Source organism: Trachurus japonicus, chromosome 1 (genome assembly GCF_045865225.1).
Source record: "Trachurus japonicus isolate A0001 chromosome 1, Traja_1.0".
Taxonomy (NCBI): domain Eukaryota; kingdom Metazoa; phylum Chordata; class Actinopteri; order Carangiformes; family Carangidae; genus Trachurus; species Trachurus japonicus.
The window spans coordinates 25,655,467-25,668,907 of NC_140907.1; the positions used below are offsets into that span (position 1 = coordinate 25,655,467).

Here is a 13,441-nt window from a genome sequence, read left to right on the forward strand (position 1 = left end):
AAGGAGGAGGGAGGGGAGGTGAGGGGAGGGGTGGGGGGTCATAAAGTCATCTGGTCAGTTTATCTCTTCCTGGGCCTGGCTGGCAGCCTGTGAACCGCGGGAGTCAAAGTGGATTTATTAGGGACGTTTAAAAATAATCATGTGTTAGGAGGTCTGTGCGTCCTGGTTTTATTAGAAGGGGGGGTTTGCCCTGCTGTTGTTGGTAAATGGACCCCAAAAAATAAAAAATAAAAATAAAAACCCATTAAAAGTAGGCTTTTCTATGATAATCTGAGTCTAAATAGACATTGTAATGCTAAAATGATCCTTATTTGGAAAACTGCAACTTAGGGAGATGTAGTTTTATCTTTTGCGCTTAAAAAAAAGAGTCCAGGCTGAGTTTACTATCCTCCATTTGGGATTAATTATGCCCGTCCAGGGATATCCAGGAGTCCAGCTGCAGACATAAATCTTGCTTAAAATGACATTTACACCTAGAATAACATTTGATAAGTAGATGATTTGACTGCCAGCTGCCCAACTTGCCTACTTCCTACAAATATATTTATACTATAGCATGTCCAGAGGTTTAATTCAGTATATTCTTTTTTTTTCTACCCAGATTTCCTGAACCTGAGGAGGAAATACCACAGACACCACTGCCCACACAGACGCTGCCTGCCACTCCACTCCAGAGTACCCTTCCCCTAAGGTGAGATATGTACCCATACACGTGTTTTGTGTAAAAAAAAACAAAAAAACCAAGCTTATGAGCTGTGCTTTGTGATACATGGAACAAAACTAGGTTACAGAGCTGGCAAGTGGCAGTTGTTAAGAAGGTGTGTGTGATTAGTGGCAGAGGTGTGTATTCACGCAGAACAGGAGTGCAGGGGGGGAAAGGCTCAGACATAAATCTCACTAACGATGAAGAGGAAGGCTTTAAGTGCCACGAGGAGTTTGGAGAGGGGGGGGTTTAGCTTTAATTTTGATGCTGGCACATGCACAGTCTCTTGAGTCTACCCTGAATGCCTCTTAGCTGGACACTAAACACTGTTTCTCTATTACAGGTAGAAGCACAAGAAGAAGGAGGGTGACCAAAGGAGGAGAAGAAGCATGAAACTGAAGCAACTGCAGTGTGTGGCACAAACACCGTGGATGGATCCCAGTGCCAAGACGTGGACTCAAGTGGAGGAAAAAAAACTGTGGGACGCCACATAAATGCCATCCAAAGACTTTGTATATACTATGTATATGTAGCTGATCACATACACAACCAGGAGAAGAGCAACAAGCGACCGCAGCTTGTGCCACGACTGACTTTTCATTCCAAACAAAGGAAACATGAAATAAAAATACAAACCATGACATGTTAGTGTATGGCAGCTGGATGGCCGCAGTTTAGCGGGTCTTCCCAGTTGCGAGCGCCTTCCCCACGCCAAGTCAATACTGTCACTGTTGTGGATAAGGGAGACAGAGCTACAGCATCATAGATCTTTAAATAACTAATATCACACTCCAATGAAAAGCTACGGACCAAAGAGCTGGACACATCGTAGTGACTGCAGCTACGATGAACAGCATATAGTATTCCTAAAAGAGTGTTTATAATGCATGTATGCACTTCAAATGTTTATTGAATTACATGTTAAACATTTTAATAAAAAAATGTCTAAATGTCCATTTTGAGATTCTGTTTGTCTGTGTGTGCAACTGACTTTAGATCTAAATAAATGCAGCAAGCAACTTTGAGGATGATAGTTAAAGGTTATTGGCCAGACTTCATTTAAATTGAGGATACTTTTAGTAAAAAACAACAACAACCTCCTTGTATGTGTAATATTAAAGCCCCCAGACAAACACTAAAGCCCCAGGTCAAGCACCGGTCTTGATACCTGTGGTACCCTGGATAACTCCCAGCAGAAGCCACATGGGAAAGACGTCGTAAATGTTGCGCTCCCTGTGGAGTTACGGACGCCAGGGCATAAAAGAATCACAATGGGGAACAAACACCAAGGGCTCAAATGACGACCTCGATATTTCGTTAACGCAGATTCCCGTGACCGTTGAAATTTACCAGAAAAAAAAAGAAGGTGAGGCGGGAAAAGGCATTAACCCCACCTTTCGTTGACACTGCAGTGTTTCCATTGTTTGGGCTCTTACAGTGCATTATACAAGACAAACACTTCTCCAAACACAAAACAGTTGCTACTTACTTGGGTTTCACTGGAGTATTGTGTCAGTTCTCATCCTGACTTAAAAGATTTAAAACATGACTAAAATAAAAGAAATCATGGCAATATTAAAGATTTATTGGAATTTAATCACAAACACAGAAACTGATTGAAAAAAAAACTCACAGAATAACACATTTACACACATTAAAGATATTTACAAAAATAGCATTTAGAGACATTATACAGTGCTATCTGATCTCTTTCTCTTGTTTGACCCTGAAAGCGACACCCTCCTCCCTCTTGTATCTCCTCCTGCTCTCTCAGTCCCTCCTTAGTGCAGATGATCTCTAAAACTATTTTCTCTCACAGTAACACAAGCGGCAGCATACGCGGGTCACTGGGGGTCGTAAAAAGAGCGATAAAAACCCCTCACCTCTGATCTGTGACCCACGATGCCTCCTCCTCCTCCTACTCCTCCTCTTTAACTGTCCTCCACTTTCAGCTCTCCTCCTCCTCCTTCTGTGTTATCTGTCCATCTCAGGTGAGATGCCCAATCAGTCTCAGTCTCTGTGCATACAGGTGCATTTGCTCACTTCAGTCTTTCATCCAGTGTTTCCTCATGGCTTTAGTCCTCTCTAGAGATCCACTACTGGAGTGTCAGATTGACAAGGCTCTTACTTAATGGCTCTCTCCTCTCTGGAGAGGGAGTCAGCTGGCTCACAGGAAGAAGGAGGTGGAGGTGGAGGAGGAGGAGGCCCGGTTCTGGTCAGTGCTGGGCAGTGAGGTTGAGCAGCCTCTTGCTCAGTAAGGTGTTGTGCTGTTTCAGGTACTCTATCAGGTCGGCCTGTTTCTCCACCACCTCCTCCAGACTGGAGCCCTCTCTGCAACACACAGAAATAACAAATACATCCCATCAAGACAGGAATCTGTAACCCTGCAGACTTCATCTGTCTGTTAAAATATAAGTACACTAAGTATCATATTCATCTCTTGTGGTCCAACAACTACTAAGAACAAACTGTCACAATGTGTCATTTGGGATTATTTAACCTTTTAGACATCTCTACTGAAACAATAACGTCTTCCTCATAGAGAAAAGTAGCCTCCCAGTCTTTGACGACAGATGGACATAGTGCAAGATATTTATATTTATATGATGAAAAAACAAGAAAACAGTGTGAGATGGCAGAAGTGGATCAGATTCACAGCAAATAACGAGGACGCTGTCATATCTCAGTCTGGATAAAGGGATAATGCTTCATTACCAAGGATATGGACACTGTGTGGGTGATACACTGTCCTGCTGCTGTAAATATTGACAAAACGTGACAAATCCGCAGTATAAAACAAACCCCAACAAAACTTCTCCTTCTTTCTTGCCCGTTTTCAGAAATCATGACTCCTTTCTTTAAAAACTCTCTGGATTCCCATTACCACTGAGCTACCTTCATTAGTAATGAATGTGCTGATGCATTATTGTTGGTCTGTTGGTGAGGTTTGTTTTCCCATAAAAAAAAGATAAAATTGTGTTTGATTTGTCATGGCTCCATTCAAACATTTTACTACTACTGAATGTTTGTACAGTTGGAGAACACATATTCATAATATTGACTCAATGTATTTCTCAGTTTATTAAAGAAATGTTATTATCTTTCTGCACAGGAGATGACGCACGACATTCATCATCGCTCTCTGTTGATTTAACCGCGTGTGTTGATTACAGAAATAAACACTATTTGTGTTGAGCCTGAGACCAACACATAAAATTCCCAGTAGTAATATGTGATATGGTGCAAACAAGGGGCTGTAGCGAGACTCAAGTGTGTGTGTGTGTGTGTGTGTGTGTGTGTGTGGCTGAGTGAAATCTGTGTACCTGAAGCCGGTCTCTGTCGGCAGACTGGTGACACTGTAGGTGTGTGACTGCTCCTCTTGGCTCACATCCGGCGCGGCTCGCTCCTGGTTGAAGCGCATCACCTTGACTGGAAATGCAAACAACACATCTTGAGTCAGTGAGAGCTTTTTTCCTACACATGGTAATCAGGTGAGAAACAGCAGACATTCGTTCTTTTTTTTTTTTTTTTTTTTTACTGTTTTCCATCCCTCTCCCTCTCCTAAACACACACAGGCTGTTATATCCTGCACTTAGTCCTTATGGGCTGTCATATCCTGCACTCAAACCTCTAATTCTCACACCCTAAACATACACCTTTACACAAGGGGCGTGGTTAACGGCAGGGTGTGAGTGTGTGTGTGTGGAGGATACAGTAGTAGTAAGAGGAGCCAGAGCCAAAATATGGGATGAGTGTTGGCGCTGTTTGAGAGGAGATAAGGTCTTGTGGTATGCATGCGTATGGATGCAGGGTTGAGTGTGTGAAGAAGGGCAGAGGGAGGAGCTGGCTGAGTATTGATAAGGCTGAGTGTCATTAGCCAGAGGAAATTGTCAGGGAGGTTCTAAAGAGCACTATCTTTGCTTTGCTACGGCGCAGCATCTCAGTATCCACACTCACAGTCAATCCAAAGAAATACTGCACATTCCTGCATAATGAGGCCCTGAAACTGTGTGTAAATAAAGAAACAGAAAGCAAGTATGTGTGAGAGAAAGACATTCCAGAGAGGCAGAGAAATGAGGCAGTGTGTGGTGGAGAGAAGACAAGCGACGATGAGGTTGTTGTTTGCCGAGTGTTTGTTACAGAGGACGACGATGCAAAGAGGCAAATTGGTGTCAAATATTTACAGTGAATACCACCACGGCAGAGTCCAGCCATTTCCCTTGATTTTAAATTACACAAAACATCCAAACTGACCTCTGTATATGTTTTTAAACCTGCTGCAGTGCCAGTATCAGTTCATCATTTTAAAGTTTAAACGTTTTTTGTTTTTATTTGAGACTTGGTAGGAGAAGTGTGTTTCACTTTCATGAATTTAATTACATACTTGTTATGTTTTCACATAGGAATGCCATTTATTTGTATGATGTGAATTCATTCTTTTAATTGAACATTTTCTTGTTCACCTCTATTGTTGTACAGCAAATGCCACATATTTATGTTGTTAAGATAGTGTTCATGTTAGACTGGTATGTCGTGTTTTGTTAATTAAAACTGTCTTGTATGTTCACGCCACAATAATTAGTGAGTTCGACTAACGTATCATTGGACTGTTGTGCCATGTAATGATGAGTATTGCATGTCTGTTAATAAGGTTGTGTTTACTCTGTTTATAGCAGTAAACAGTATTGTTAAAATGTATCTTTTATTTCTCTATTTAAATAATTTTGTATATAACAGTACATATTTGTGTTTACATAATTGTACATAGTGAAAGTCTTTATATTTTTTTTATTATTTACTTTTCCTGTAATTCTCTGCTACTTTGCTAAGTGGGATCAATAAAAAGTCTTATGTCTTGTTACTGTTTAGCAAATAAAACTACAGTGATGAAGTCAGTGATGATTCTGTGTATTACAGCAGGGGGTCAAAAAGACAGATACATGTACCAGGATGGATGGATGGATGGTTGGTGCAGTGTAAAGCAAGTGACACATTTCACACGTCCCTGTTAGACTCTCACACACTCACTGGACAGACAGTGCTCAGACTTGGCAGGCTTCAATCACCCATCCAGGAGTGCACATTTCCAGGTGATAACAGAGGTGCTAACAGCTAACGGTAGCAGTGCACAGCAGAGCAGCAAGGAGCTGATGTCTGTGCTCAAAATCAAAAGAATTGGAAGGAAGTGGATCCCTACGGCCGCCAGCGACTACAGAGCAGTGTAAATCACCTTCTACTTCAAAGTACTACGCTAAAGTCTAAAGTCTGATGGAAAATAAAGCCGGCTCTGTTTCATGTGTCAGAGCCGAATCCAAAGAGAGAAACATCTTTCAGGTACAAACCTGAGGAGGTGTTCAAGCTTCTCCTTAAACTAATTGGAAAGTGCAGTGTGTGTTCTGCAGAGCCGGCGACAGAGCTTCACAAGTTCTGAACCACTTCGGTCTTCTGGATGAAAGAAGACCGAAGCCCCCTTGGTGTGCATACTGAACTAATATATGACGCACATCAGAGACATTTAACAGTGGACTGGCCTTAACTGGGTCAATGTTACACATTTCAGACCGCAAACCGCAGGCTTTATGTCGGTCACACTCAAACCTTCATATAAACAGGGATGTAATGATAACCACAGGCCGACTGATACAAGTTCACAGCATTTTTGTTTAGTTTTTTTCATCAAGGAGCTTTTCTAAGAGTGAAACTTATACTTAATAATGCACCTGATCATACACTAATTGACTGCAGAACATAAAGTGTGTCCAAGCAAATTTCCGTCCGTACGATAAATAGTAATGTTGTGTAACAGTTAAAACTAGATTGTTGTACATACAGTACATTGTAAATACAGAAGCGACAAACATCTCAGAGATCCCTCTATAGAACAGATTCATTGCTTTGTTAGAGTGACGTCTATCAATTACGGTTCATTTTATCTTCTATGTTTCTTCTATGTTTCTTTAGGTACTGTAGTTTACAGATGGTGTGTCTTTGTAAAATTAAATAACAAGTTTAAAATATGGGTATTGCTGTTGGAAAGGTAAAAAAATCACTTATTGAGATAGACGCAGTGATTTCCTGTTGATAATTGATCATGTGTGATATTATCTATACTTATATTCCTTTCATACATGTCACTCCCCCCCTTACGTTGCAATGCAGTTATGAAACAAGTGTAAACAACAGTTATCGGGTATCTATGATCAATACTTTGGAAGGAATGTTCAAACGTACACTGAACTTGTCCTCTGTACTGTCACACAGTGCATGAGGTGTGTGCGTGACGGGGGTATACTGTAGGTATCTGTATCAGTGTGTGTGTGTGTGTGTGTGTGTGTGTCGACCCTGTGCCCTGCAGTGCTTACACCAAGTTCTGACCAGGCACAAGGGAGAGATGTATTCTGAGTTTAGCCTTTGAAGGCCACGGCTCGGCTTTGATGTGCATGGAGGTCTATAGAGGAGAGTGTATTCATGTTAAAATGAGAGGCAGAAACATACAGAAAACCTCAAAGACACACACACACACACACACAGGCACTCACACACACACTTACAATCAGCACGCACTTCAAAGAGAAGTTGAACGAGGCCTTCCTGTATGGACTTCATAGCTGCAGGCATTATATCTCTCCCTCACTGTCGTCTCTAAAGGAAAAGAAGAGTTTTTCTTTCCTCCTCTTCTTCGTGATCTCACCGTTGGTCAAACTTGACTCTGTCTCAGTTGGAGTTGAAGTGTGTGTATGTGTGTGAATGCGTGTGTGTTTGCGGTTTTGAAAGGTTTGCGCTGCGAGGCGTCGCTTAAGTTTGCGTCGTGCCTGACTGCACTGATCTGAGCAGGAATGCGACGGGTGAACGGAGATACCCCCTCACACACTGGATCACCCTCACTGTAAACACAGGGACAATGTGTGTGTGTGTGTGTGTGTATGTGTGTGTGTGTGTGTGTGTGCCTCCTTGTGTTCGGGTGGAGTGAGTGGGCTCAGGGCTACCACCCTTTGGCTAGGTTAAATCCTAATGCCTCTTATCTCCTCTCCTTGCCTCTGTGGTATCTCCAGCTGCAATCTGCGCCCCTCGGCGGCCAAACACACCTTTAATATGGATTTCCTATCAATACACATTCTTCAATATCAATATCCTCTGATAGAGCATCTGTAACAGCAGTTTTCCTTCACACACTTCACAAGAGGGCCCCTGTGTTAGCCCTCATCAAACAGTCTGGACAATGTACCAATATTTACTGTTTATATGTGGCTGTTGATCGCTGTGTTAACATTGTTGTGGTCTTTTAGTGTTTTGTGTGTTGTTCCTCCCTGCACTGCAACAATTTAGTCATTTTAAATGTGGAAATTGTATGTCAGTATTATCTGTGTCATTTTATGTCTCAGGCCTCTCCTTTGTATTTTAGATTGTGGTCTGTGTCTGTTGTGAATTATATGTTGGGACTACAGATGGAAATTGGCAGTTATAGCTAAATCTGGTGCAACCATCTCCTCATTTCTTGTAAATGACTAATTTTATGGCACACTGTCCCTTGATAAACTAAACTAAACTAATTCTAAATGTCTAAATTACGTGCAACCTCTGCAGTTGAAGAGCACACAGTTAAGATGCCGACCATGAAACACTACTACAAGTCTGCAGTTTGAGTCTGACCTTATTAGCATGTCTCCTTCATTTTCTGCCATCTCTCTACTTTCTCTGATAAAGGAATAAAAACGAAGCCAAACAAAACAAAAGATATGTCACAATGATTTATGAAACACACCCATACTAAGACTGGGCTGGGTGACACATGAGTGTCTGTGCTTTTATTGTTTAATCTAACTATTTTGAGGAATTTAAATTTTTTTCCCCCTAAAACTTTATTCTTTGTTTAACAAAATCATCCAAACCAGAGCTGTTCCTCAGGTGTGTCAGTGGTTTTGTTTTAAGCTCTACAGAGAGATTTCGCCTTGTACTTAATGTCATACTTGAAAGCAATTATATTTACATGTTTATTTATGTCTCTGTCAGCAACTACAAGTCCTCCATGAGCGTGGTTGGTGAATAAGGAGATGTAAAATTTAAAAAACAGTCTTCAAAGGAGAAGATATAATTGTTGACAAACACTGTAATAAATCCACATTAATGTTTTTATATCTACTTAATGCTACATAATGCGGTATACACCTTTTCTTCAATGTTTGCTGCTCATAAATGACCAGTAGAATAAGAGAATAATGGAAATGACTTTCAATAAAAAGAATAAGGCCTACACAGTCTTTAATCAGGGAACTTTCTTTGAAAACCGTTTGAACAGCAGTGACTTGCAATTTGACTGATCTTAATGGATGATACCATGACAACCACAGCCTGACTAACAACTTGTCAGCATGTGAGGCGTCACCTGTTTTATCTGAAACATGTGCACAGAGCGCGCTGCCAATGATTACAGATGTATCCACTGGAGAACGTGACGACACGTTCCAGTGTTTCTGTGCTTTTTATATCACACGATTTAAAGACACGAGAGAGAAAGCTGCAGAACAGTGCTTCACTAACAGTTATCAGTTTGTTATTGTCACACACCACTTTCTCCTTTCAGCAATTTTTTAAAGAATTTAAACCTGAGGAGTCATCGTATTGATGACAGCCGTTCAAATACGCATAGCAAATGGATTTCACTGCTTCTCCAAATGCTTTTGGGTTATTTATTCTCTCATATGCCGAGACTTCTTCACAGCAAATTAAGAAAATGGTCACAGTGCGTAATTGCAGCATTAAGCTATTTCAACAAAGCCAACAAAACATTGGAGGCTATATAAATCCATGACCAGGTGGTTATCAAGCTCTGGGGGTAGAGAAGAAAACACAATAGATGTGTGGTATGTGGTATGGGGTGTCATCCCAGAAAAAGTTAACACGCTGTTTGTATTAGAAGTCAACAAAAAATCAGCAGATCAGCAGACGGAGGGGGAGAGAGAGGGAAGGAGGGAGGACAGAGAGCTGAATGGTTGATTGTCATGCTGTCGAGTCTGAAAAGGGCAGGGCAGGTATTGTGATGCGAATGCCCTCAGATTCAGAGTGGGGGTAGTGTGTGTGTCTATGTGTGTGTGTGTGTGTGTGTGTGTGTGTGTGTGTGTGAGAGAGAGAGAGTCATGTAATCTGCAGGGTGTGTCTCTCCATATATCACTGCTGAAATTACAGCCAACATCCATGAGAAAACTGAGCATGCATGATGTTACAGAAGGAAAGCAAAAACACAATGTGCTCAAAAACCAAAGACCTGATTGGACAAAGGATCAATCTAACGTCTCTGAACTGACCCAGCATGAGGAGAGGAGTGGGATCAGAACTTATCCGTCTTTATATATTATATATTACTTAGTTTACAGACCTACAGGAACTACAGGTTAGATGAAATATCTCCCTCTGTTTATTACATAATATATCTGAGGTCTGACTAGGTTCATATTTGTCCTGTTCTCTGTTTATTTTCTCCACACAGAACAACTGCATTCAGAATGCAACAGAGACAAAACTTAGTTTACTTAACTTAGCTCTTGTAATAAACAAATAAAATACACATCAAAAGGGTTATTCAAGTAACTTGCTGAGACATTAATCCAGTAAATTGCTCACATTGCTACCTTTGCTGCTTCTGTTACATTCTCTATCAGCTCCATTACTAGATATATACTGCTTTATCACTGCATCTTCACTTATTTCTAATTATTTTGTAGTTCATTGTATTTTTATCATTCCTTTCTTTCCATTTTATAACTTGGTTGACAAAATGTTTAAGAAAATTTGCAGAAAATGTCTCATCCTATTCCAAACGCCCAGTCCAAAACCTGGAGATACTGACTTAAATACCCAGAATACTTTCACAATGACAAACTGATTGCTTTTTTGGGCTCATGTATTCTGATATAAACTTGTTCATGTTTTATCAGATTTCAATTTCTGTTATTTCTAGTAGGTCTCTTGGCACAAAGGGGGTGGTAGGGTGTAACTGGGAAAACAGATGGGTGTGTGAATGTGAGTATAAAGTACATTGGTAGGTGGGTGGGTGGTTTGATGAGGTGGGAACAAGGGGTTTATGGTTTGTCATAAATGCATGTGGATGCTCAGAGGCCATGAATAATAAAAGCATAACTTGATTCAACAACAATAAAGTTTGTAGTCATAACGCTGTGTAGTAGATGTCTATGTTCAATCACAGAGCGACATGATTCGACACTCAACGAATGATAAGTGAGATCACTTTACCTGTGTAATAGAGCAGGCATGGCACTGAAACAAGGAGCTCCAACCCCAGGATACTGAGCAGCATGTACGATTGCACTTTTGGCGATAATGAAGCAGCCAGAACAACCAGCAGCAAAACATTCCCTGCAACACATCAAAGACACATATTCCCTGTAGCGTTACCGCCACCTTGTGGAGAACACTGGCCCCTGCATGAGCAGTGACGCAGCAATGTGTGTGTGCATTTATTGTTTTGTACCTGTGGAGTGAACGGTGAGCGTCAGGTGATTCAGTCCCTGTGTCTCTCTGTAGAATCGGAGGTATCCTCTCCTCCTGGCTTGGCTGTGATGGTGCTGCACACATCGAGTGAACACCAGCACCAGGATCCACAGACACACTTTCCCATACACGATGACACTGTCGCCTGACACGTTACGCAAAATACTCGTGCACACCTCCGCCTGGCCGAATTTCAACACACACAACACAGACACACACACTGACAGCACAACATAGATGATCTGAAAAGAAGAAGAGAGAGATGGAAGTGAAACAGATGTATCAGACCAACTGATACCATTGTTATTCTTACACTAGAAAATAAAAAACTACTTTGAGTATATAGAGAACCGATTAGACAGATACATGTGCTAAAAGACTATGTAAAAGGTATTAGTTTTAACATCCATTAAATTCTAACTTAATTTTCATTATGCAGCCAATTTGAATTGTCTTGATGATATAAGCTTAAATCTAAATAATATAAGCGTCCCAGATCCAAAAGTTACATCTTTAAATGTATTGTTCTAACCAACCAGAGTAAAACTCTAGATATACAGATTAGATAGACAGATAGATAGATAGATAGATAGATAGATAGATAGATAGATAGATAGATAGATAGATAGATAGATAGATAGATAGATAGATAGATAGATCTTTTATGAGTTCTGGTTTATAATATAATTCATGATACCGTTGTGTATGTTTTTTTCCCTTTTTGAGTTGTCCTCAACACTTTTTTAATTTTGTCAAGGGGAAGTGGGGTCATGTGCATTGAATACTGTAATTTATATAAACTATGTTTAGTTGTACATTCCCCCTGTACGCTTATGCATTTTGTATTTTTATTGTGTGTTGTGACACCTTAATAAAGGTTATCTATCTATCTATCGATCTATCTATCTATATAATCAGAGCGATACTTAAAAATGAAAGAGCGAAGAGCAGCTATAAAACTTAAAACTTTTTAACAATGGAGGCATGAAGAGAGAGGTTATGGAAGATATGTAAAGGCTGATATTAGGAAATAATTTCAGTACTAAAGAGAGGATAAATTCACTGCGTGTGTGTGCATCCTACATGCAGCAGGGACAGCAGGCTGGCATGGCAGTGTGTTGGTACAGTCTGAAACTGTCTCCTGATGGCAGAGTGGAGGGCGTCTGCAGAGATCAGAGGTCCTTCCACCAGTGAGTCTTCCTCTGTGCTCCGTGTCATATCCACTGAGGCGCCTGCCTGCTATTATATAAACACCATATTAATATGCTATAAGTTTATCTGTAAATCAACTAGTCAGTTCATAGATTGAGGAAGATGGTACGAAAATCTGTCTGTAGGACTCACTTCTGACTTAAAGAGAAAGAGAAACTGTGAGTCTGTGCAGTCTGCACCACAATTATCTAAGTTACGTAACATGAAAAAAAAAAAAAAATCTACATAACAACACTTGAAACACAAGACGGTTTAGAAAGTATCTTTGCTTGAACCAAAACAGGAAAACAGCTCAGAAACCACAAGATAACTGACCACACATCGACATTTGAGCGGTTTATGATAAATGTTTTTCTAAATTCCTTTTAAATCTGATAATATTTGATCGATAACCATTGTATATTACAGAAAAACGGATTATTAGTCGTACTTATTTTAGCTTTTTGTTTTGTTTTTTAGCTGTCAGTTGTTAACCACAGCTCGCTGGCTAACTATCGCACAAACTAAACGTTGGCATGGTAACCAGGTATCGTTTAATATCTTGTACTTACAGCATAAAGTGAACGTCCCTTTGAGTCCATGTTCAGTGGATATTTCGACGTATTTGAGGGGAAAAAAGGACATTAAAAACAACAACAAACATTAGCTTACATGCTGTCAGTGCGAGGGGCGGGCGAGTCAGACGTTTGTAAACTTCCGGTTTCCCCATTAACCCGTCCCCCTCTGTTGCTCTCTCTTTAGTTCCTGGCACAAAGGTTCCGGTATCATAACACAACGTCGAGCAGGAAAAATAGAAACACCTCCATAATGTCAAGAAAAAATTTACAAAGGCTACACAAATCTACATTTTCTGGATCTGTCTGCGTATGTCGTAAAAATAAATAAATAAATAAAAAGTTATATATAAAAATAAAATAAAATAAAAAGCTGTTAAAACATAGGATCTCTGTGCTTCACAAAAATAAGTATTTCTTTTTTTCTTTCTCTGTCTTGTCACCCCCTGGCATGTTTATGACTGCA

At 40.3% G+C, this 13,441-nt stretch overlaps 1 protein-coding gene across 2 annotated transcripts; it reads right to left on the minus strand.

The window, feature by feature from the left end:
- Nucleotides 1-2,270: 2,270 nt before the first annotated feature.
- Nucleotides 2,271-13,143, minus strand: tmem192 (transmembrane protein 192). Of its 2 annotated transcripts, none has more exons than XM_085782049.1 (6): nucleotides 12,973-13,143; nucleotides 12,293-12,445; nucleotides 11,190-11,451; nucleotides 10,952-11,074; nucleotides 4,027-4,132; nucleotides 2,271-3,034 (listed from the first exon to the last, which is right to left on the minus strand). In XM_085782049.1, the coding sequence occupies exons 1-6, from the start codon at nucleotides 13,000-13,002 to the stop codon at nucleotides 2,920-2,922; spliced, it is 789 nt and encodes a 262-aa protein (XP_085638175.1). In that variant the 5' UTR covers nucleotides 13,003-13,143; the 3' UTR covers nucleotides 2,271-2,919. The 2 variants fall into 2 exon arrangements, with proteins under 2 accessions (XP_085638175.1, XP_085638166.1); XM_085782040.1 differs by having other exon boundaries at nucleotides 12,293-12,448.
- Nucleotides 13,144-13,441: the final 298 nt, after the last annotated feature.